The following is a 23,691-nucleotide window of genomic DNA, read 5'->3' on the forward strand; positions in this document are numbered from 1 at the left end:
GGTGTCCCCACCTATACACAGTCATCCTCCTTCCGCTTCTGCCTTCCTGGCTTTTGTGTGTAGAATTCTTCCTCCCTTCTCAGGTTCTCTAAACCTCACCAGTCTCTGTCCCTGGTCTCCTTGCCAGCCAGTTCCCCCATCAATCACTGACCCAAACTCTTCAGCAGGTCCCCGATTCACCTGTACCCAAGAGCTTCCCCCCCCCCCCCCCCCCCCGGAGAGCTCCCAGGTCAGACTCCTCCTCCGACCCTCCCCCTGCCAAGCTCACCTTTAATTGAGATGCTAATGAGGCTTCTGCGGCTTCCAGCCCTGGCTGACGGGCGGGCGGGCTCCAGGGCCAGGCGCTGCACCTGTCAGGTGAGAGGGTGGAGAGGCTCGGCTGCCAGATTCAGCTGGAAAGGAACCAGTTACTGCCCAGCCACACCTGGGAGCTGGGATCCGGAGTCAGCTCCGGCCTCCTGCAGCCCTGCGGTTCCCGAGGCCGTGGAGGAGGTAGAAGGAGGCTGGAGGCCAGGGCTCGAGAAGAGGGCCCAGGAGGAGCTAGAGAAGGCAGGGGAGGAAGTGAGGCAGGCTCAGAGAACCTGGCACAGAGAGGGAGACCCAAAGAGAAGCAGGAGGCAGCTGGGCCAAGAGGGCGTGAGAGCTGGAGCCAGTCACACCGTCAGGGAGGAAAAAGGCAAGAGGGAGAGGCTGCTAAGCCAAGCATTGTGCCTGCTGTGGAGACCCAGGAGGCGCTAGCGGGCAAGCGAAGGTGGCTGAGAGGCTCTGTGACCAGACAAGCTCAGTGCTGCCTGGTTGGCCCCAACTCCAGAAGGTTAGCTGGCTCCTGGAAAGGTGGAGGAGGGTGGGAGGACTGGGGGAGAGTGGCCTCAGCGTGGGATGCGGGCACGGTCAGGGGCCGCCCTGTTCTGCCTTCATGCTGATAATGTTGGAACACACCAGAGCCCCGAGCCCAACCTTGACCTAGACCCCTTACCTCCCCAACTCACCTAAGGGCTCCATGGAGGGCGACAAGTGCAAGGGGCAAGAACCTTGTCCTCTTCAGTTCATGCAAGAGCTGGGGAAGGGAGACAAGCGGGAAGAGCAGGGGCTGGGTCCGGAACCCCCAGCGCCCCCACAGCCCAGCGAGGAGGAGGAGGCGCTGATCGAGTTCCACCGCTCCTACCGAGAGCTCTTCCAGTTCTTCTGCAACAACACCACCATCCACGGCGCCATCCGCCTGGTATGCTCCAAGCACAACCGCATGAAGACGGCCTTCTGGGCAGTGCTGTGGCTCTGCACCTTCGGCGTCATGTACTGGCAGTTCGCCTTGCTGTTCGAAGAGTACTTCAGCTACCCTGTCAGCCTCAACATCAACCTCAATTCAGACAAGCTGGTCTTTCCTGCCGTCACCGTCTGCACCCTTAATCCCTACAGGTCAGTCAGCCCTGTGCTGTCTTCAGGGTGCCATGGGTTTGTGTTGGGGGGGTCTCAGTGGTACAACACGTGCTTAGCATGCCCAAAGCCCAGAGTTCCACCCTCGGCAGCACAAAAGCAAGCCAGTCCCACAATAAATAAGAGTGGTGATGGAGGAGAGAGGCCAGCGAGCGGAGGTCCAGGTCTTGAAGGTGCTGTGGAGGTGGATAAGATCTTCGTGTAGAAGGAAGGTTTGCTGTATTGGGGAATGAGTAGGTAATGTGTGGGGTGAAGGGTAGGGGAGTGGGATGGGGAAGTCTGGTTGTCACATGTCCTCTAAGTCCCTGGCTGATGTATGCAGGTGAGCCACTTCCCGCTGCCTTAGCCTCCTGCCCAGGCCTCTGACCTTTAAGGGCTTTGGTGTGTTCTGAAGTTTTGGGTTTCATCGGCGCTCTTTGCCGGGTTGGGTCTGGAAACTGGACTGTTAACCATGGGGAAGAGAGGCGGGCAGGGCTGGGCACTTGTACATACCATTTGAACTCACTGTTAAACCAGACGCGGTGCTGGGCACCGGGCGGGAGAGGCTTGGTGATAATCCAGTGAACTTTATGGAGGGCCAGGTGCTGCCCTAGCTACTAGAGACAGAAAGCTAAAGCAGGGTGGGGGAGGCAGGAGCGTAAACAAACGCTGAGCGCTCCGTGATTAGCGCTATAAAAACTGAGCCTGACTGCCTTCAAGGAGTGTGAGGTCTCTTACAAGTGTTTGAATGAGGGTAAACGGGTGTGAGCACACACATCAGGAATGCAGGCAATTATGGAAGGCTGGGATTGGTCACACGCGCTGCGGGTGGAGGCTCCCTCAGGTAGCCTGTCGGGCCCAGAGTTGGGTCATGGATTAACAAAGGCTGGGAAGTCCTGTCCTGGAGAGGCAAAACTGCCCCCATATAATGAACACAGTAGGAGTCACTAAGCTGAACAGGACCGGCTGCTAGAAGTCCTCTGCAGTCTCCTGTGTCATTCGCAAAGACGTGGGACGAGATGGTATTATCCTCGTGAGGCCAGGAGAGACAAATCAACAGTCATCGATACTGACACAGTCCTGATTCATCCTGTTAGTTTGGTCCCCAAACTCGGCCTTGTCTTATACTCAAGAGGAGGGACTTGGGATAAGTGAAGCTTCCCATCACTTGTTCGCCTTCATTTCAGGTCTTGGTTGTTCCCTCCCTTAGCCTCCTTTGTCCATTGGACCTTCTGAGCTCTTTTCACCTTAGACCAGGCAGGGTTGGGGACAGAATAGGCAGAAAGTACTGGCAGGGGAGGGGCCAGGGCCTGGAAGTTGGTTGTAGACACTCAGTAAATATTTTTGGGCACAAAGATGAGGAGATATGGAGAAGGCCAGGGTGAACCTGTGGAGGCCTACATATTTTCTAAGGTTCTGCTGGGTGCTTGGCCCTGGACAGGCCAGGAGAAAACCCCAGGGAGTGGACACACGCTGCCCCAGTCTGGGGAGCAGTTGTCCATACAGAAAATATCCCTCTTACTGGAAGGTGACTGACTGCAGGGGGAGGAGGAAGAGGACACACAGAAGGCAGGGAGGGTCGAGGAGAGGACTCCCAAATACAGGAGGAAACTGAAGACCTACTATGTGCCCGATTCAGTGCTGGGTGATGTTTTAAACACTTGCTCCTTAATTCCAATCAAAATCTAGCGAAGTGGGCATTTTTATGTGTTTCCTTTGTTGCTTTCTTTTCTATTTTTTCTAAAGACAAGATCTCAATACAGCCCAGGTTGGCCTTGAACTCCTGGGATATTAGGGCACTTGCTACCACACCTGTGTTGTTTCCAGTTTTTGGATGAAGATGAAATCCTTAGCTCCACAGCTGTGTAGCTGATAATGAGGGGAAATGACAGTGACAATCCTGTCCACACAGACTTATGTCCAGATGGTTTTCCAGATGGAGCCAAACTAGAATGAAATCTTAGTAAACAGGCCAGGTACAGTACGGTAGCTTATGCCTTTGACCCCAACACTCTGGAGCCAGAGGAGGCAGATCTCTGTGAGCTACAGGCCAACCAGAGCTACGTAGTGTTGTTAGCTATCCCCAAAGACCCAGGCTGAAGGTATGTAGGTGATTTCGGCTCAGCTGCCCTGTCTACCTACCCAGGTGTCTGACCTTGAAGAAAAGAAATATTATTAAATGGCTTAATCCTCACAACAGATTTGGGAACTATATACCATTACTGCCTCCATGTTATAGATGAGGAAACAGAGTTATACTCAGACAGGAAGTGGTGAAACTGGGATGCAAAGTCGTTCCCACCTAAGAGCTGGTGCCTCTCGGGATAGCAGTCAAGTCCCAGCTCAAGTGTGACGTCAAAGCTCTCTCTCACATGACAGCAAGACTTCCCAAGGTGGGGCGGCTGGTAGGATCCCAGAAGGAAGAGCAGCAGAAAGAAGGGGACTCTCGGCTAGGAGTTCAGGGGAGGGGAGCCAGGGCCGGTGAGAGAGGCAGAGGCAGCAGACAGGGCTGGGGAAGCCTTGTGCTGGCTGAACTGAGAGTGAATCATGGCTGTTGGCTGGGATGAGGGGATGACAGGAAGAAGAAGGCCTTCACCAGAGAGAGCCTGGAGTGGAGCAGACACAGTAGGGTATCCACCTGCTGAGGGACACAGCTGAGCCGCCAGAGGATCTATGAAGGTGGCCCTGGCTGCTGGGCTGTGCTGGCTCTCAACTCTAGTCACTAGGAGAGTTCCAGTCACCTCCACATGCATGGGAGACAGAACCCACAAACATAAGGCACTTGGGGCTGGATATAAGGAAGAACTGATCCAGGCCTGGTGGCACAAGCCAGTGGTACTGTGATTGGGAAATAAAGACAGAAGAATCAGGAGTCCATGGTTAGGCCTGGGTACAACTTGAGTTTAAGGTTGTATCCTGTGGGGTCCTGTGCCAACAACAACAAAAGAAAACCAAGGAAGAACCTGAACAGTGAAGACCATGGCCTCTCTCTCCTGGAGAGAGCAGAGCAAGGGCCTTGACATCAAGAGTGGCCTAAGAGAGGGCCATTTCCTCAGAGAGCCACAGAAGGAGGTGGGGCTCTCAACTGCTAAGCCACCCTTGACCTGCACTCTTTTCAGTCTAGACGGCCGGCTTTACTCAAGTGGCTGGCAGGGAGAGCCCAGACTGAGGCCCGGGTTGGCCAATGCTCAGGCCTTCTCTGTCTGGCACTCTGGCACTGGGGCCGGAGTGGTTCAGGGCAAGAACTCCTGCATAGGCAAAGGTGTGTGTGTGTGTGTGTGTGTGTGTGTGTGTGTGCCTGGGTGGGGGCTCAAGTGTCACGGCGCCAGTTCTCTCCTTTTTACCTGGGTTTATCTGGGTGGTTTGGTTTGCCAGCAAGTCATCTCACTAGCCCCTGTTAAGCTTCCTGAATAAGAAGGGCTCCAAGAACCTAAAAGTAAAAAGAAGCTAAAGCCAGCAGCTGTTGAGAGGAGTGAGAATCAGAATCTAGGTCTTTAGTATCTTTTGGGACTTTTGTTACAACTGAGAGGTCACATGGCAGATGAGTGGCAGACATACTCCCCTGTGATGTCACTTATCTCTAATAATGAATACCCATGGTAATAAAATACCAACCGCAGCTGCGTAGTCCCCACTAAGAGTGGTCCTTAGTCCTTTCCACTGGGAAGAGGGACTCTTTGCCACCTATGTGGGGCTTCTACTTTAAGGACAAGGTGAACACTCATTGTATTGCTGAGGAAAAAGTTTTATGAGTTGTTATTTTGGGAACTGGTTATCCATAAAAGATGCCTTAGGTCACTAAGGGTTAGACTCTATGTAGCCAGGGCCAGCTCATTAAAATGTGGAATTCTACATAGCATCACCCTGACAGCCTAAGGGAGACTGCAGTTAGGGTTCGTTATCGCTAACTCTTCCTAAAGAAAAAATGGATCTTGTTGCCGGGTGGCAACAACAGTCCTGTTCTGAGGCCAGAAGGGCTCAGCGTACCCATCTGTCTAAGCATGGCATCCACATTCACCTTTCTGGCAGTCCTTACCCTCCACAGTTCGTGAGTTCTTAAATCACTATCGCAGGGACTGAATTCCATGTGTGATCTCAGAGCTCAGAACCCACTCATGAGGGAGAAGGGCTACTTGTTGGACATCTACATGTGAATGTATTGGGGCACAAGCTGGGGCTGTGGGGTCTCTGTGTGTGCCCCCTTAGCATTGTTCAGAGCTGCTTGGGAGACCAGGGCCTGTAAAAGTGATTAGAGAAAGTCAAGACTTTCCTGGATGAAACAGGAAGAAGGGCTCTAAGCACAGGGGTACCCATCGCTAAGGAAGGAGACGGGTTTGTCTTTTATTCTCAGCTCTGCCAAGTATTCCGGAATGCTGACTGGGAATGCTTTAGAGATCCCTGGGTGGGTGTTTAGGAGCCTTTTAAATATATCAGAGATGGAGGAGTAGACAAAGATGGGAAAGTAGGTGGGCCAGTCTCAACCTCTTAGGATTCCTGTATCCTGCCAGCCTGTCCTTTTCAGAGAAGGAGAGTCATAGGGGAGGCTAGCTTTAGAGAAAGGAGATGCTGATGGTCAAATTTAAACACTCCTTAGCCAGGAGTAGTGGGAAAAAAATCAGGGACTGTGGAGTCCAACAAACCTGGGTTTGAAGCTTAGCATCAGTATTTCCTGGATGAGTGACCCTAAGATAGTTGCCTATGGATGGGCCTCGGATTCTTGAGTCATAGAATGAAGATAGTAAGGTCCGGTAGAATTGGAGTAGGGAGTTCACCCACCTCCCACAGGCGGGTTGCCTGACAGACAGACAGACAGACAGGAGTGAGGGCAATAAGCATGGCCCAGGAAGGAAGTCAAGGCCATATGGGGTAGATCACCTCGAGAACATCCCATCAGAAGTGTCTTGACTCCTTTGTCTAGCCCCTGGTTTTAGGACAAGACCTGAGGGCTTACTGTGCTTTGACTAGTGCCAGTCCAAAGCTCAGAATCCTGTCACACAAACGTCTTGTGACAAGACGTTAGGAAGGTGACATGGGAATACTATGGAGAGGAGTGTCCTTGGGGAGGGAGAGATTCCTACGTGGAACTTGACACGGTACAGGATCAAGGGTTGGGAGACCAGACTGCTGGGGTGTACATAGGCACCCAGTCCAGAAGAGGCCAGAGGAAGCCGACTGATATGGGCTCAGTGGGGAAGAGTCTGGTGAAGACAGAGAAGTGGTAACGTACTGATGAGGAAGAGGGAGATGAAGGTGGTGACCTGTATCACAGAAATAATCCCAGCAGTGCTGGGGACCTGGATTCTTCCCGTATGACACTTCCCTGGGCTCCTGCTCGTCTTCCCCAGGTCTGGCCATCTTCACTTTGTATCCCTGAGCATTCCCTCATTTCATCTTTCCAGAACTTTCTGTGTCCATTCTACAGACAGGCAGCCAAGGCTGGGAATCACAGACGTCGGATTCCTTACCCAACATTATATAGCTGGGACACCAGTGTGCCCCTCCAGCAGGGGGCAGTGTGTGTGTGTTTGTGTGTGTGTGTGTGTGTGTGTGTGTGTGTGTGTGTGTGTGTGCTCTAGTGGTCTTTATGGGACAGAATAGAGGACACCCACGTCTGGGGCATGATCTGACTCATGTCTTGGCCATTTTATCTTGGAAAAGGGCACCACGGTGGTATTAGCCCAGATCATCGTGCGGTATATGTAATGGTTGTGCCCGGCTCCTCAAAAGTGCTCATACGAGCAGGCACGGCCACTCTTAAAATCATCAATGCCATTTCAGTCTCTCAGAAGGCCTTGGACACACACCTTGGATCTGAGCTCTGTTTTCTCCTGAGAAAGGATATCGGGCTGGTTACAAAAGGGGGGATGACTAGGGTCCAGCCAGCTGGACTTTCAGGATGAAAACAGAGCCCAAAGGAGAGGACTGGGAGGCTTTAAACTGAACGGTGGCACATTAGGACCATGGATGAGCTTTTAAATAGCCTTGGGCGCAGTTTGGATGCTCACCTTACTAGACCTAGATAGAGGTGGGCGGTCCTTGGGCTTCCCACAGGTCAGGGAACCCTGATTGCTCTTCGAGCTGATGAGGGAGGGGGACTTGATCGGGGGAGGGGGAGGGAAAGGGGAGGCGGTGGCGGGGAGGAGGCAGAAATCCTTAATAAATAAATAAATTAAAAAAAATAGCCTTGGGCTGCAGGTGTGGCTCAGTGGTGGTGGGCAGAGGCAGTGCCCAGCTTTTATGAGGTCCTGGGTTTGATCCTGGGCACCACAAAACAAACAAAACAAAGCGGTATTTGTGTATGATCCCGCATCTCTGGCAGTAGTAGGTCATTTCACTGCTGCAGGAAGTTTGCTTCCTTTCTTTTCTTTTTAGAGACACAGTTTCTCTTCTCACAGCCTTGGCTGTCCTGGCACTGGCTCTGAAGACCAGGCTGACCTCAAACTCAAAGATCCTCCTGCCTTTGCTTCCTGAGTGCTGGATTAAGGGAATGTACGGCCACACTTGATTCTCAAATTTTTTCTTTAAGTGACATTTAATAGTCAAGATTTGGACATTTCCAGTCAATTCCTCTTTTACATATATTATATATGTTGTTTTTTGAGACAAGGTCTTACTATGTAGGCCTGGCTGACCTGGAAATCACTCTGTACATCAGGTTGACCTAGAACTCGGAGATCTGCCTGCTGCTATCTTCCCAACGCTGGGATTAAAGATGTATGCCACCATGCCTGGCACAGTAAATATTTTAAAATTATTACTATTACTGTATTTTAAGTGTATAGGTGTTTTGCTTGAATGTATGTCTTGGCAGCATGAGCATACAGTGCCCATGGAGATTAAAAGAGGATGCATAGCCTGGACTGGAGTTACAGACAGTTGTGAGCTACCATGTGGGTACTGAGAATTGAACCCAGGTCCTCTGGAAGAGCAGCCAGTGCTCTTACCCTCTTGAGACATTTCGCCAGCCCCCTTTACAGTAAATATTAAACTCAGGTAGTGTAAATCCTCCAGCTTTTTTCTTTTCCACAGTTGTTTTGGCCACAGCAGGTTCTTTGCAAACAGGCATTGTCGTTGCGTGTACCTGTAAGCTCAGCTGCTCGTGAGGCTAAGGCAGGAGGATTCCAAACTGGAGGTCAGCCTGAGCTGACTCTGCGTTTTCATAGACCTTCGAACCGCCTTCCACTTAGTTTTAAAGTGTTTGCTGAATCCGGGGTCTGGATTGTATGGAATCTGAAGATCAAGTTGGGAGACCCGGCGACATCTAGTGCATGGCCAGCTGTGTGATTCCTTATGTTTGCACTTTTGGTCTTTAGCAGGGTTTCAGTGTGCTCTGCAGTGGAAGAAACCTAGCTTATCCTTTTTTAAAATCAGATTTACTCCTAAGTTTATCAGATTTCTTCAAAATTCTGTTTTTAAAAATATGTTTTTATTTATGTGTCCATGCGCATGTCTGTGAGTGTATGCCACATGTGTGAATGTGGTCGGGGGCCAGAAGAGGGAGTCAGATTCCCCGGGAACTCCAGTTACGGGGGTTGTGAGCGCTCGATTGTGGGGGCTGAGAACTGAACTCAGGTTCTGGAAGCACCTGAGTACCCTTAATCGCAGAGCCAGTCTCCATCCCCAGCGTGCTGTTATTTTCATTTTCTAGTTCTTTTTTGCTATTTAGAAATACAATCAATATTTGTGTATTGATTTTGCATCCCGCAGCCTGGTTTAATTTACCAACTGTGTGTTTTGTTTTGTAGACTGTCATTCTAAGGCCAGCTATGTTGATGTCCACCATACAGATAATAAGATGGCCAGTACTGGGAATGAGGAATGTAGGGATTTATATGGGACAGTGTTTTGGTCCGTTCCAAATCTCATTAAAGCAAGGCCTCTGGAGAAGGGAAGGGTGGCTACTACAACTGGTATTTTTACAGCAGTTCAGGGAGATTCTGAAAGTGCATTTGCTGAGAAGTCTGGATTTGAAGACACAGTTGACAGGCACTTCCGAAGGCCACCCTCCCCAAAGGGGATGAGGCAGGATGACCTGAGCTACCAGGCTAAGGAAGTGAAGAGCCCCCACCCATCCCGGGCAAACAGGTAGCAACAGACAAGTCCTGGCCTAGGCTTCCACTGCGAACACATCTATTTATACACTTACTCCCAGTCAGTTCTCGAGCCATCAGAGTGATCACTGATTCCCTCCGCTTATGGAGAAAACCATTGCCCAGCGGCGGGCCACCCCTAGACCGACCTCCTCCCCATTGGCCATTTCAGATACACTGAAATTAAAGAGGAGCTGGAAGAACTGGATCGCATCACGGAACAGACGCTCTTTGAACTATACAAATACAACTACTCCTACACTGTCAAGGCTGGGGCCCGCCATCGCAGCACCCGCAACCTCAGGAGTGCTCTTCCGTACCCCTTGCAGCGACTATACGCACCGCCTCAGCCCAACCCAGCCCGCTCGGCACGCAGCTCGTCTTCCAGTGTGCGCGACAACAACCCCCAAGTGGACAGGAAGGACTGGAAGATCGGCTTCCAACTGGTAATCCCCGCCCCTCGGTCCCGGGCCCGCCCACGCGCTCACCCGTCCAATGGCCCCGCCCACTCTGTCAGACCGAGAGTAATACAAATGGATGGATGGATGGATGGATGGATGGATGGTCGCAAAAAAAGAACGCTACAGCCACCTGTGCCACTTTGCTGGCAGCTTATGTGGCAAGGGATAAGTGGCGGGAAGTAAAGTCTGTTGCAGAAAATATACATTTCTAAATTCTAGTCCTTATTGATGGGACTCATTTGAGACCCTCTGGTGACAGAACGAACGGAGAACTGAGGTTCTGCTAGCCTGTAACAGAGAGCAAGTAAATTGGACCCCTTAGTAAAATGAGATGTGTGTGTGTGTGTGTGTGTGTGTGTGGTGTAACCCAGGTCCTTGCCTGTATTTAGCAAGGGCTCTTCCCCTGAGCTACATCCCCAGACCCTAAACTTGTAGACTAAAGGAGGAAAGGGGAGAGGGTCAGCGAGTGAAGGAGAAGGGAGGCCCTGGAGTGATGGGCCAGACCACCAGCATGTAGGAGTTCTAGACCATCTCTATTGTGGAAACAAACCTTTTGATTCCCCAGTATTCACACCAGTGAGAGAGGAGAATTCTTGCTTCTCTTCCTGCCTGAGTTCAAGACCAGCCTGGTCTACAAGAGCTAGTTCCAGGACAGGCTCCAAAACCACAGAGAAATCCTGTCTCGACAAACCAAAAAAAAAAAAAAAAAAAGAAGCTGCAGTGAGACACTGCCTACCACAGCCTGGGTCCTGTGTTCCTCTGGTCAACTCTCCTAGGGGCGACTGTGTTTCTCCCCTTCTGTTCTGCCTACACCCTGTTCCCTGGACCTGCTCATCAGCCCTCGGGACGCCTCACCTCTCGCTCTTTGACCTTGGTGGCTCCCTGATGGGCACTGACGTTCTGATCTCTGTGTGCAGTGCAACCAGAACAAATCGGACTGCTTCTACCAGACGTACTCATCAGGGGTGGACGCAGTGAGGGAGTGGTACCGCTTCCATTACATCAACATTCTGTCCAGACTGCCCGGCACCTTGCCATCCCTAGAGGGAGAAGCCTTGGGCAACTTCATCTTCACTTGCCGCTTCAACCAGGCCCCCTGCGACCGGGCGTGAGTAGACCCTGGTGGCTCAGTTCTTCCTCAAGAGTCTCCTTCCTGGGTCCTCCTGAGGGCTCAGGAAATGCTTGTTGGCTAGGGGAGGGAAGATACGAGCTGGGCAACGCACAAGCCCTAGCCAGAGGCCCGAGTCTATGCCCAGCAGGTCCCCTGTAGATAGCAGGGTGCTGAGATCTGTGGGCTGAAGGTCTCCCGGGTCCCCTCTGTGCTTCTGTCTCTCGGCCTGGTGACTCTTTCGTTTCACACCGTTCTTCAGAGCCTTCTCTTTGTAAAGGGAAACAAATCAAAACACAGGAAAGGAGGTTTATTCAATAAATGTTTCTGTGTGGCCACGTGCCATACTCTGTTGTAGGCATGTGGGGTATAGTACAGGGGAAGAAATATACATGTATATACACACATACACACATATACACATACATACCTACCTACCTACATACATACATGCACACAATCCTTGCCCTCTTGGCATTTTTACTCAAGTGATGTGAAGACAATGACGCTAATACCTATTTTAAGAGTGGCATCCAGTGCGTGAGATGGCAGATGTGAGGGCCCTTTATACGCTCCAGGGCATGCTGGGGTCAGCCCTCTTGCACCTAAACAGGGGAAGCGACAGGCCCAGAGGCACAGGCTGTCCTAAGGATTTCCACATCCCACTGTCCCTCAGGCATGTCTGTTAGGACCCCTGTCAGAGTGTCCTTCCAAAGAGGTCACAGTCAGTTATCCAGCTCTCTGAGAGCTGGCAGGAGGTGGAAGTAAGGGGGCTTCTTTCTGTCGCCTCTGGCCTCCTACTCCCGCTTCACCTCTGTTCCTTGGTGTTCAAGGGCTAGCTCCTGCGTGGTTGAGGAAGGGCATTGAAGCAATAGCTCTACTCTGCAGGGGGGCCCTTCCCTCCCGTGTCACCAGAGCGGCAGCAGGGCCAGGTGTCACCTGCCCCATGTGCTCACGTGCGTCCGTACCTGTCTGTACTTTCTGTTTGTCTAAGGATGAAAGTCAGCAGCTGGGGAGTGAGGCCGCTAAGCCTGGGCCAGCCGCACCTGTCACCAAGCCTCCCTGGCGCCATCCACCTGGAGTTTTTGTCCCTGTTCTCTGCCTTTGTCCACTCCAAGCTCTTGCCTCCCTTCCCAGCGAGCCCACAGTTCATCTTTGTCTTGGCACGCAGGTTCCTTCCTCAGCTTAGAGCCCTATCCTTTCTCAGCAGGATTGTTGAAACAACCCTGCAAGCTGTCTGACCTCCTGCCTCCACGTCCTCCTCCCTTCGTTCTTCCCAGGAAGTCTTTGTCCCTTTCTCTTGTTGGAACAGAATACTACAGACTAGGTGATTTGCGAAGAAAGACGTTCATCCATTTCTTACAGTACGATAGGGTGCGAAGTCCAAGAGCCTGGTGCCGGAACCTGACTGGGGCTCCCACAGCATGACAGAGCTAAAGAGGAAGGGAAAGTGAGCGTGTGAAAGAGAAAGCAGGAAGGGACCTGACTAAATACTAGCCCAGTCTTACAATAGCTAACCCTCCCTTGAACTCGAGGTAATGCCACCGATCCATTCATGAAGATTCACCCCGTGACCCTATCTCGTCCTATTGGATCCCATTTTCAACACATTGGGAAGTCACTTCCCAAAACAGGAATGGAGACGCATCTCTGAATCATAGCAGGGAGCTTGACTTTGTTATATTAACTATTATAGTCAGTCCTGTTCAGAATCCTCTAAAGAAGGGGCTGGAGAGATGGCTCAGCAGTTAAGAGCACTGGCTGCTCCTGCAGAGGACCAGGGCTCTGTTTCTAGCACTCACATGCAGCTCCCAGCTGTCCAGAACTCTGGTTCCATGTGATTCGGCACCCTCTTCCGGTCTCCACAGGTACCAGGCGTGCATATGGTACACAGATATACCTACAAGCAAGCGAAGCATTCATATACATACCATCAATACAATACAACCCTCTGCAGTTCCTGTGGCCTTGCGAGTCTAACTGAACTTCCTTAGCATGGCCTTCTGGGCCCTTCTCTTCTCCTTCTTCTTCTCTTTTGTTTTCCTTTTTTTCTTCTGGTTTTGTTATTGTTGTTGTTCTGACCCAGGGCCCTCACAACACACAGGCAAGCACTCAGTATCACTGAGCTACATCCTCAGACACAATCTTTTCCTTCATGACATGTAGTAAGAGTCTTTCTTTTCATACGTACAGTTTAGTGGTTTTAAAATATCTTTAGAGTTGTGCAAACATTGCCACTGTCTAATTTTAGAGCATATTTCCCACCCACCACCAAGAAACCTGTTTACCCATTAGCATTTCCCCATTCCATCTCACTCAAGCCCTGGGAGCCACCAATCTGCTTCCTGTCTCCATGGGCTGCTCTTTGTGGAGATTTCACACAAGGGACAGGGATGTAGCTCAGCGGTAGATTTATGGCCTAGCATGTACTAGGTACATATATATAGCATGTGTCAGAACTCATGTATGAGCAAATAATGCCGTGTTGTATAGACACAGCCTTGTGATATGGGACACACCTGCTCTTTGGCCCTTATGAATGACCCTGACCTGTATGTGCCTGAGTGAGGTTGCACACTGATAGTGTTTTAGTTTCCCCTGGATGCACATAGGAGTGGCGTCCTGGGTCCCGTCACTGTTTCACCCTCAGAAGCACTGCTGGACCCGTGTGCAGGGACACACTTCTTTATCAGCAATCCCGAGGGACCTAAATTCTCCACGCCTGCCACCTGTTATTGTCTATCTTAAAAAACAAACAACAACAAATTGCCTTTAGTTATTTGTATATGTGCATGTGTGTGGACAGAGAGCAAATTCAGGGAGTTGGCTTTCTCAACCTTAGGGCGACAAGCTTGGCAGCAAGCACCTTTGCCACCTGAACCATCTTGCCAGCCCTTGTTCTCTTTGTACTTTAGGCAATTTGATGAATCTCTGGCACCTTAATGAGAAGCTTATACAGTTCTTACTAAGTATTAAGACTTTAACTTAGCCCTAAGTAACCCCCACTTTTTTTTCTTTTTCTTTTTCTTTTTCTTTTGGACAAGGTCTCAGTCTTCTCCCACGCTGATCTGGAGCTCACTTTGCAGCTTGTAGCCCCAGCGAGCCTCATGCTAGCACTGGGATTAAAGGAGCGTACTGCCACAGCTGGATGGGGCTTTGTTCTTTAAAATTTGTTTGTGGCGTTTGTGTATGTAAGAAAGAGACTGTCCGTGGGAAATATGGCTAACTCAGGGCCACATGACCAAAGCCACACTTACCTCTGGTCAGTGTCCTCTCTTACTTCTCTACTGGTCGCAGGCCAGAACCTCATTTTCCTCTTGTCCTGTTCCCACCGCTATGTCCAGATAGCAGGACGTAGAACACAGGTCCGCTCTCCCCAAGGAGCTCTTGGAACCTGTATTTGCTGTCACTCTGTGTTTCTACTGTGGCAGCAGGGCCTGTGTGATTTTCTTCTTGTTTCCCAGGCCTGTTTTAGACCATCTTTGGACCCAATCATCTGAGATATGCAGGTGCACTGAAGCCTCTGGAAAACACGGCTTCCTTTCCTCCCTGTGTTCCAAATGTCTTCCCTCTGCTCCGTGCTCGCTGTGGGCTCACCCCCTCCTCTAATGCTGTTTTCCTCCATCTCTCCATTTCCTTCATGAACGCATTCAGTAACTACGCATTAGTGAACTCCCTTGTTGTCTGTATGCCAGCAACCATGTATCTGACCCCAGAATAAGACAAAAATGAAGAGGTGTGGTTCCTGCCCTCACGGATGTCACAACCCGAAGGGAGAACCAAGATTTAGATGCCAAGAAGTTAGGAGCACTGTAGATGTCTTAATATAACACAGGAGGACACAAGGAACCAAGAAGTAAGATCAGAGGAGGAGAAGCTGGGCTCTCAAGGAGATGCCCAGGCCCATCCTCACTGTGCAGCCTTGGGATCCCCACCAGCTGGGAGGGAATGTGGGGGTTCACTCCATGGGTGACATGTCACAGGTAGAACCAGTGGATCTAATGGGGCGTCATGGGCGGATCTTAAACACAAAGCTTAGGAGACTTTTGTTTTGCTAAAATAAGATCTATAATACACAAGATCACTTATGTAAGTCCCGGGTCAGCCATCCTGTCGGTGTGTCCTGTCTTGTGTGATGTATTTGAGGCTGTTGGCCGGAGTGACCGAGGGAGCATGGCCGACCTCCCAGGGTTGTGTGGACACACAGAAGGTGGCAGGAAACAGATGCTCCTGAAAGTCTGGGGGGGCGGGATGATTTCTCTTCCTCACCTGCTCCGCTCACCCCCTCTACTCACCTCTCTGATCCTGTCGTCTTTGCTCTCTTACCCATCAGGAATTACTCTCACTTCCACCACCCCATGTACGGGAACTGCTACACTTTCAACAACAAGAACAACTCCGATCTCTGGATGTCCTCCATGCCTGGAGTCAACAATGGTGAGCAACTCCTGTCCCCACTTTGCCCTTCCGGCCAACCTGCCTCATTCATGTTTACTCTCCCTGAGCTTATGATCTAGAGATGCTGGGCACCTTCTGGGTCCCCCCTTGATATGCCCCTCGCTATTCTGGAAAGGTCTGCCTGTGCTTTCTCCCAAAGGACAAAGCCGCTACTCCCATAGCCCATTCTAGGTATGGAAGGAATTCTATGCTTTAAGCCTGGCCCAGGATCCAGCTCTGGGTTCCCAAGTCTACCTGAGGGGCTTACAGGCCTTGTTCCACCAGGAGATGTAGGGCTCTGCAAGGGTGAGAGGGTGGGTCTCCATCCCCAACTCTTCTTTTACTGCATCCTCAGGTCTGTCTCTGACACTGCGCACAGAGCAGAACGACTTCATCCCCCTGCTGTCCACAGTGACAGGGGCCAGGGTGATGGTGCACGGGCAGGATGAGCCTGCCTTTATGGATGACGGTGGCTTCAACGTGCGGCCTGGTGTGGAGACCTCCATCAGCATGAGGAAGGCAAGGATGCTCTGACTGGGAACCTGGGAGGAGGGCCCCACTGGCGGGAGGAAGATGGGAAATGAGAGGTGGATTTGGTAGCCAGGAGACTGAAGGGGGTCACGTGAGTAGTTTCACGATGTGGAGGTCTTCAGGAGCGGAACTGGATGGGGGAGCTAAGCAAGGGGGCCTGGGAAACAAGGCTTTGAGGAGACCTCCATTGCTAAGGAGGGTTCAAGACATCCTTAGAATTCCAGAGGATGCTTTGGACCCATGCAGGGGCTAGAAAATAGTACCAGGAGGAGTGTTTGGGGGTGTTGGGGCATGCTTTGAGATGGGGAGACTGACGGGTTGCTGGCAGGGTGTGAGTTGGTAGTTGAGATTGAGGGAAGACTGAAAAGCCAGGGCTGTGCCCCCTCGCCAGTGCTCTCTTGACATCCACGGGTTCACAGGAAGCCCTGGACAGCCTTGGAGGTAACTATGGTGACTGTACCGAGAATGGCAGCGATGTCCCTGTCAAGAACCTTTACCCTTCCAAGTACACGCAGCAGGTACACAGAGCGTGCTGCAGCCATTGGGGGCTGCACAGTGGTCAGCAGGGTGGAGGGATGGAGTAGCAGAAAGGGTCCTGGTGGAGCAGTGGTTCAGAGGGTTCAGCCTTCCTGCACTTGGGGCGGGGTGAGGTTGGGCCAGGGGTGAAGCCTCTTGCCCCTCCCTTCCTTCCAGGTCTGCATCCACTCCTGCTTCCAGGAGAACATGATCAAGGAGTGCGGCTGTGCCTACATCTTCTACCCTAAGCCCAAGGATGTAGAGTTCTGTGACTACCGGAAGCAGAGCTCCTGGGGTGAGCTGGGGAGCCCCTGCCCTGTCCACTGCTCACCTCCACTTCCCTATGTGCCTGGCTCCCGGAGCCCTTGTCCGGGATGGCTCCCTCCCACCTGCCCTGTCTCCAGCTCCCGGTTGCTTTTCTGCCCTGAGTCTCTGCCTGTTTCCCACCTCCTTCCTTCCTGCCATGGGCTTTTGTGCCTGTGTGAAGGGATTGTCCTTTTTAAAAAACACCCTGCAGCAGAAGGAAGGAAGTGTGTGTGCCTAGTGAGCTCTTCCGCAGCCACTTCAGTGTGCCTACTCGTTCTTGGGATGCTCAACAGGGGTGGGGAAGTGGGGTGGGGTTAGGTAGAGCACCCAACAGCTCCCTGGGGCCCAGGAAGAAATTATTAGGAGTCCTGTGTTTCCATCTCATCTCTTGGTGCTTTAGAAACTATGTATTCTATCCTTTCAGCATTCCAGTGATGCAATTTCTGAGTGTTTTTTAAATTAACCTTCCTTTCTTTTTCCTCCCTCTCTCCCTTTCCTTCATTTCCTCTTTCCTTGTTCCTTCCTCCCTGCACACCTGTGTGTGTGTATAGGGGGGGCGGTGCTCACAGATTCAACTCCGAGCAGGCGCAGGGCCTTTGCCCACTGAGCCACCTCTCCCCCAGGCGTGTAATTTATAAATCAAATGCACATTCCTCTGTTAGAGAATGTTTTTACCTGGAGCAGGGCACAACCAAACAAGTTGGAGAGCCCTGGCATGTCCTGTTATCCGGCCATTGTTTTGGACACACCCTTTTCCTTTCCACTGTGGCAGAGCTATGCTAGAATGCAGGGAGAAAGATGTCCTACCAGGACACCATGCATGGCAGGAGATCCTCATGTTCCTGATCTGCGTGCTCTCATCTGCACAGACACTTGTCCTTCAGACCCCTCCTCCAGGGCCCCTTTAACCTCTTCATCCAGGGGCCCCTTTAACCCCTTCTCCCAGGGGCTCCTCTAACCCCCTCCTCCCAGGGGCCCCTCTAACCCCTCCTCTTAGTGACCCCTTTAACTCCTCCTCCCAGGGGCCCTTCTAACCATCATCCCAGCTTTACATACCCAGCTCTCTAGCAGGGTGAGAAAGGGAGGAAGTGGGCCACAGCCATTGCTGGAGGGGACAAGGCACTAGCAGCTGTGGGCACGTGGAGGGCTCTCTGGAGTTGTTCCACCTCGGTCCTAGTCCCACCTGCCTGCTTTTTTGCCTTGGATTGCTTCTGACAGGACTTTTCCTGTCACCTCTCTTGTTAGGGTAGTTTCCTGCTCCTGCCCCTTGCTCCCAGCTTTCTGACCCCAGTTTCCTGCCTCCTTGCCCCATCCCCGCCCCCTGCCTCTTGCTCCCTGCCTCCTGCTCCTTGCCCCTTGCTTCCAGTCTCTGCCCCCACAATCTTGGAGGGAACTCAGAGGCTACTTGGTATCAGCTTCTTTCTCAGATGGGAGAAGCCTGGAGAGCAGGGAGGACACGAGTCCCGTGAGTCCCAGATGAACAGGGCGGTGGGTGGCCGACTTGGTAGGCCCTCTTCTATTTCCCTCCCTGCTTTCCAGCAACTCTTTCCAAGTTCTTTGTCTTGTTTTTGTTGAGACGGGGTTTCTATGTAGCCCTGGCTATCTTAGAACTCACTGGGTAGACCAGGCTGGCCTTGAACTCACAGAGCTCCACTTGCCTCTCTGGGATTTAGTGGTAGGATTAAAGGCATATGCCACCCCCACCAGCCTATGTTCTTATATTTATTTATTTACTAAGATGGGGTCTTGATACATAGCTCGGCTGTCTTGGAACTCACTATATAGACCAGGCTGGCCTTGAACTCAGAGATCTGCCTGCCTCTCCCTTCTAATGCTGGGATTAAAAGTATGCTTCACCACTGTCTCGATAATTCTTTTAAGATTAAAAATGCTTGGAGCTCCTCAATCCCATTGGAGGGCCCCATGTCCCATTCTTCTCCTCTTTTTCATCTTGTTTTACTGAAGTAATTTGCGTCTTAGAGTTTACTCACTCAAACTATAGGGTTTTAGTTAAATATAGTTGCCATTTTTGGTGTTGGGCTTTAATTCTGGTCCCATGATCACCACCAATTTTAGAATTCTTGAAATCATTCCCAAAGAAACTTTTTTACCTATGAGTAGTCCCCCAAGTTTCCCAGCCCCCAATGCCGGCTGCTGAGAAATCACTAGCCCAGGTGTTGAACATTTCATGTCGATGGAGTCATGAGCATATGACCTTTGCCCCGGCTTCTTTCACGTAACATGCTTCCAGGGTCCAACCATGCTAACACGCATTGTGACAGAGTAGTTTCCTGTTGCAGTTATAAAACTTTCGTTTGTTGAGACAGAATCTCATCCTGTAGCCCAGGCTGGCTTCAGCTTTACAGCAATCCTCCTGCCTGAGGCTCACAAATGCCAGGATGACCGGTGTGGACCACTGTTCCCAGCTGGTTGTACATCTTGTTTATCCACGTAGCCAGTCGACGGATATTTCGGTTGTTTCCTATTTGGGTCTTTGTGACTAATGCTGCCGTGAACATCTGTGTCCATGTCCTCGTGTGGGCTTACATTCCCAGTTCTCTCCTTCCGCACCTAGGAGAGCAGCTGGGCTCATGTTAGTTGTTTAGCCTTTCTGAGGGACTGCCGTACTTTTGGAGGTGGCTGCAACTTCTCGTATTCCCAGCAGGAGTAGATGATTGTCCCAGTGGTCCTTGCTGGCAGTTTTGTTTAGAACAACTTTCCTAATGAGTGTAAAATTGTATCTCATTGTGGTTTACCCCTTTATTATGCAGTCATTGTCCCCATTTTCTCTGACTTTAACTTGTGTGCCTTTTGAACACATATTTCTGTGGCTGTCCCCTGTCCCCAGCTTAGCTTAATTTCATAAACAGTTTTGTGTGGTCGCCACTCCTGAGGCGCCCTTGAAATGCTCTTGTTGAAAAGTGGGTGCCCAGACGGTGTGGAAGGCTCTGTGTGTGGAGAAGGGGGAGATGCCCTCAGAAAACAGGCCCTTCTTTGCACCCACAGGCTACTGCTACTATAAGCTGCAGGGCGCCTTCTCCTTGGACAGCCTGGGCTGTTTCTCCAAGTGTCGGAAGCCATGCAGGTAAGGGTCCTTCCCCAGTGTGGGCTGGGCAGGGACTGCTTGACTGGGTAAGATGGAGGTAGCTAACAGAACCCCACTCCTTCACTGAGCACTTCAATCTGTTCGCAGTGTGACCAATTACAAGCTCTCTGCTGGCTACTCACGATGGCCGTCCGTGAAGTCCCAGGTAAAGTGGGGAGTGGAGGGATGGATGCGTATGTGAACATAGTTGCACACACGTGCAAATGTGCATGTATAACACAGTGGACCTCTGAGAATTATACATGCTGTTATATATGAGTGATGCCATCCATCCCTGAAAACCTGAGGGGTACAGGGGTGTCCATCCCTGAACACATGAGGGATACAGGGTGACCTCCTTGCCATCTCCACCCCTTTTTTTCCCCCCAGGATTGGATCTTCCAGATGCTGTCCTTGCAGAACAATTACACAATCAACAACAAAAGGTCAGGCCTGCTCCAGAGCTCCTGGGCAGGATCCTTGGGGAGGAAAGGGGGTTCTCATGGGGGAATTGGGAAGAGGGCCTTTGGAATTAACCCTCCAACATTTCTTCCTGCTCTCTCCCCCTTCCCAAAGAAATGGAGTTGCTAAACTCAACATCTACTTCAAGGAACTGAACTATAAAACGAATTCGGAGTCTCCCTCTGTCACGGTAGGGCCTGCCTTAGTTAGGGAGCCTGGATCTCCTGGGGGTTTGGCAGGGTAGCTCTGAGGGAGGATGAGGGGTTGTCTTTGTGGGGTCAGAAGGGTTTGTGCCGGAGAGGTAGAAGATAAGGAAAAGGAAGTTGAGTCTAGGATAAGGTGAGGTCATCAGAGAGAGGGATCTGGGGTGTGAGGTCTGATAGTGGGAGGCATGCACGTGTGACAGACAGCTGGGAAAAGGCCCCTGAGATGCACCCCAGTTTCTGCAGGGCTCATGACCATTTTTTCTGTGGGGAATGATAAGCAGGAGTTGCCCCTGCACTGTGGGGAGACCCATTTGGCCCCCGGGTGCAAAGGGAGCTGGCTTGGTAAGGATGCGGGTGCTTCTTTCTCTCGGCAGATGGTCAGCCTCCTGTCCAACCTAGGCAGCCAGTGGAGCCTGTGGTTTGGCTCCTCTGTGCTGTCTGTGGTGGAGATGGCAGAGCTCATCTTTGATCTCCTGGTCATCACAGTCCTCATGCTGCTGCACAGGTTTCGAAGTCGGTACTGGTCTCCAGGACGAGGGGCCAGGGGGGCCAGGGAAGTGGCCTCCACCCCAGCTTCCTCCTTCCCCTCCCGTTTCTGTCCCCACCCTACATCTCCACTGCCTTCTTTGCCCCAGCAGGGCACAACCCCCTCCCTGGCCCTGACGGCCCCACCGCCTGCATATGCCACCCTAGGCCCCCGTGCCCATCCGCTGGACTCAGCAGTGCCTGGCCCTTCTGCCTGCGCTCCGGGGGAGCCCTGAGAGAGCAGAATGCTTCTCTCACCCAGGCCAGTGCTCCTGGGTAAACTGAAGAATATCTCCTCTTCAGTGGCACTGTCCACAGCTGCCCAACTGTCTTTGGTGCGCCTGAGGGAGTGGGCTAAGTAAGGGGCCCAGGAAGCTGTCCAGAGAAGGGCTAATGAGCTGCTCTGAGCTGCCGGGCTCCTTTTTCTGAACACTGCTTTCCGCACAAGCTCAGACAAGTCTCCTTTTCCCTTGGATCAGCCAAGCCAGACTTGGAGCTTTGACAAGGAACTTTCCTGGGAAACGACCAAGGAACAAATATAAACAAGGCGCAGAAAAGCAGCCACAGGTTTCCTACCCCATGACCAGAGATTGGCCCGGCCTCACCGCCTTCAGAGACACAGATGTCTGCTCCCCCTCTTGAACTTGGGTGGGGAACCCCACCCAAAAGCCCCCTTTGTTAGTTCTTTGGCAATTCCCCTTTCCCGACTCCCCACTGGGGGCTAGAGTAAGAGGCGTGTAGTAAAGGTTTGACCATTCGCCTTCATTTCCAAGACTCTTGTCTCATTCGATACACCGTACCCCAGGGCCTCTGCACCAGGCCCTTCATACTTGTTTGTCTTAATTATTTTCTCAGCCTTGACGCTTCCTCTACCATCTCCAAGAGAATTTCTATGCATCCCTTAGGCCCCTGTGCAAAGACACCATTTTTTTTTTGTGACCTCTTACCCTATCCTGTCTCTGCCAGGGTTATCCCCACTCCCTTTGCTCCATAGTGCACTATATTATGTGTGTCTGCCTCCTTGAATAGATCGTGAACTCCTTGTGGCCAGGGCCGAGTTTTGCTCATTTTTGTATCCTTGAGGTCGAGCCCAGTATTCCACTTGGAGCAGGCAGACAGGTACCCAATAAATCCTTGTTACATAAAACAATGTTTGCAGAGCCGGATGGGGCCCCATGAAATGGGCAAGGAGCTAATGCAAGCCCCAGAGGCACTGTCTAGTTTTTGGGAGGCCCTAGAGTAGAGGGGAGGGCACAGACAGTCATGCCAAACTTGTCATTGCTCCACGTCATTAAGAAGGCTCTCCTTCAGACTCCACCCATCTGTGATGTAACCTCTGCCACCCTCCTCCCTATCACACCCTAGTGGTACCAGACTCCACCCAGCTGTGATGTAACCTCTGCCACCCTCCTTCCCATCACTGCCCTGGTGGTGGAGGAGGATGAGACCAGGACCAGTTCTTCCAGAATATCAGAGCCTTGGGTAGTCTTCTTTATTCATAGCAAGAGGGGCAGAGGGAAGCCTCCTGGCTTCAGTAAAGAGAAACTGGGGAACGTCTGAGTGGAACCCCACTTTTCTCATCTGCAGTTCCTCTGCCCATCCAATCATCAGAGCTGAGAACCAAAAGCGACCCTGTCTTGTTGCGTTGTGGAATAAGATTTGGAATTGGTTCCTATTTTTCCATTCATTACGATTTCTATCCGTAGGAGCCAGAGGGGAAGGGGGGTCTTTTTTCCCCACTTTCAGGGAACCCACTCTGTGGACCAGGCTGGCCTTGAACTCACAGAGATCCATTTGCCTCTGAGTGCTGGGATCAGAGGCATGAGGGAGGAGGGGATCTTGTAGAAAGAGGAGAAGGAACGGGGACTTTGGTCATGCGTGCCATGTGAAGACTTTGACTTCCCTTTCCTAGACTCCTGTAAATGACAGGAAATGATACTGTTTCAACATTGTCCCTGCCGGAGCCTCAGGTGTGGCTGCTCTGGCCTTCTCTCCCTCTCTGTTTGGCCCCAGCTTTGCCCTGCCCATCCCTGGTTGGCTCTATTCTGGAGGCTGTAGTCCTTGTAGTCCCCCCTCCCAGCTCCCCACCCTCTCCCAGCTCCAGGTTCCTCCTATCCACGTGCATTGCCGCTCCATGTCCGGTCGTTATCTGGGGTCAGAGCATTAACGGAAAGTGGGGTTCCGTTCTCTGCCTTGTCCTTGCCAGCCTTGGCAGGTGAAAGGTGAAATGACTTACCCTGGACTGTCACTCTCACAGAGCCGCCTGGAACCAGGCTGCTCCCCACTGATTCACCTGAACTCTCTATAAGGCTGGGTATTGAATGGCAGGACTGCGTCCAGGGCCCACGTCACAGGGACTTGGAGCCCAGTGCCCTTTGGAATCAGTGTACACATGCTTGTGTGGGCGGTGGGGGTGGGGGAGGGGGAGGGAGGCTGTTTTCTGAGGCTCTTTCCTTCAGCCTTTGGTCTGCCTTCCCTACCCAACCAGCTCTAGTCCCCTGTTTTGACCACTATCACATTTTCTTTTCTTCCTTCAAAAGTAGTGTGGGTT

General features: G+C 51.7%; 1 protein-coding gene across 3 annotated transcripts; it reads left to right on the forward strand.

Annotated features, from left to right (window-relative positions):
• The first annotated feature begins 297 nt into the window (after window positions 1–297).
• On the forward strand, window positions 298–21,895 carry Scnn1a (sodium channel epithelial 1 subunit alpha). 3 transcript variants are annotated; one of them, XM_041638405.1, is made up of 13 exons: window positions 298–814; window positions 995–1,416; window positions 9,676–9,949; window positions 10,882–11,072; window positions 15,406–15,509; window positions 15,865–16,028; window positions 16,460–16,558; window positions 16,734–16,851; window positions 19,869–19,947; window positions 20,056–20,113; window positions 20,338–20,393; window positions 20,524–20,599; window positions 20,990–21,895. In XM_041638405.1, exons 2-13 carry the CDS (start codon window positions 1,001–1,003, stop codon window positions 21,374–21,376), a joined length of 2,022 nt encoding a protein of 673 aa, XP_041494339.1. In that variant the 5' UTR covers window positions 298–814; window positions 995–1,000; the 3' UTR covers window positions 21,377–21,895. The 3 variants fall into 3 exon arrangements, with proteins under 3 accessions (XP_041494339.1, XP_041494353.1, XP_041494343.1); XM_041638419.1 differs by having other exon boundaries at window positions 1,046–1,416; XM_041638409.1 differs by lacking the exon at window positions 298–814 and having other exon boundaries at window positions 821–1,416.
• The last annotated feature ends 1,796 nt before the right edge of the window (window positions 21,896–23,691 follow it).

The sequence above is a fragment of the Microtus oregoni genome, unplaced genomic scaffold (assembly GCF_018167655.1).
Source record: "Microtus oregoni isolate MIOR12 unplaced genomic scaffold, Mior012 000002F_ref0000024, whole genome shotgun sequence".
Classification (NCBI taxonomy): domain Eukaryota; kingdom Metazoa; phylum Chordata; class Mammalia; order Rodentia; family Cricetidae; genus Microtus; species Microtus oregoni.

Coding starts and splice junctions, on each gene's coding strand:
- Scnn1a (XM_041638405.1), top strand. CDS start 1,001: ATGGAGGGCGACAAGTGCAAGGGGCAAGAACCTTGTCCTCTTCAGTTC. Junction 20,114..20,337: donor GGCCGTCCGTGAAGTCCCAG/GTAAAGTGGGGA, acceptor TTTTCCCCCCAG/GATTGGATCTTCCAGATGCT. Junction 20,394..20,523: donor TACACAATCAACAACAAAAG/GTCAGGCCTGCT, acceptor CCCTTCCCAAAG/AAATGGAGTTGCTAAACTCA.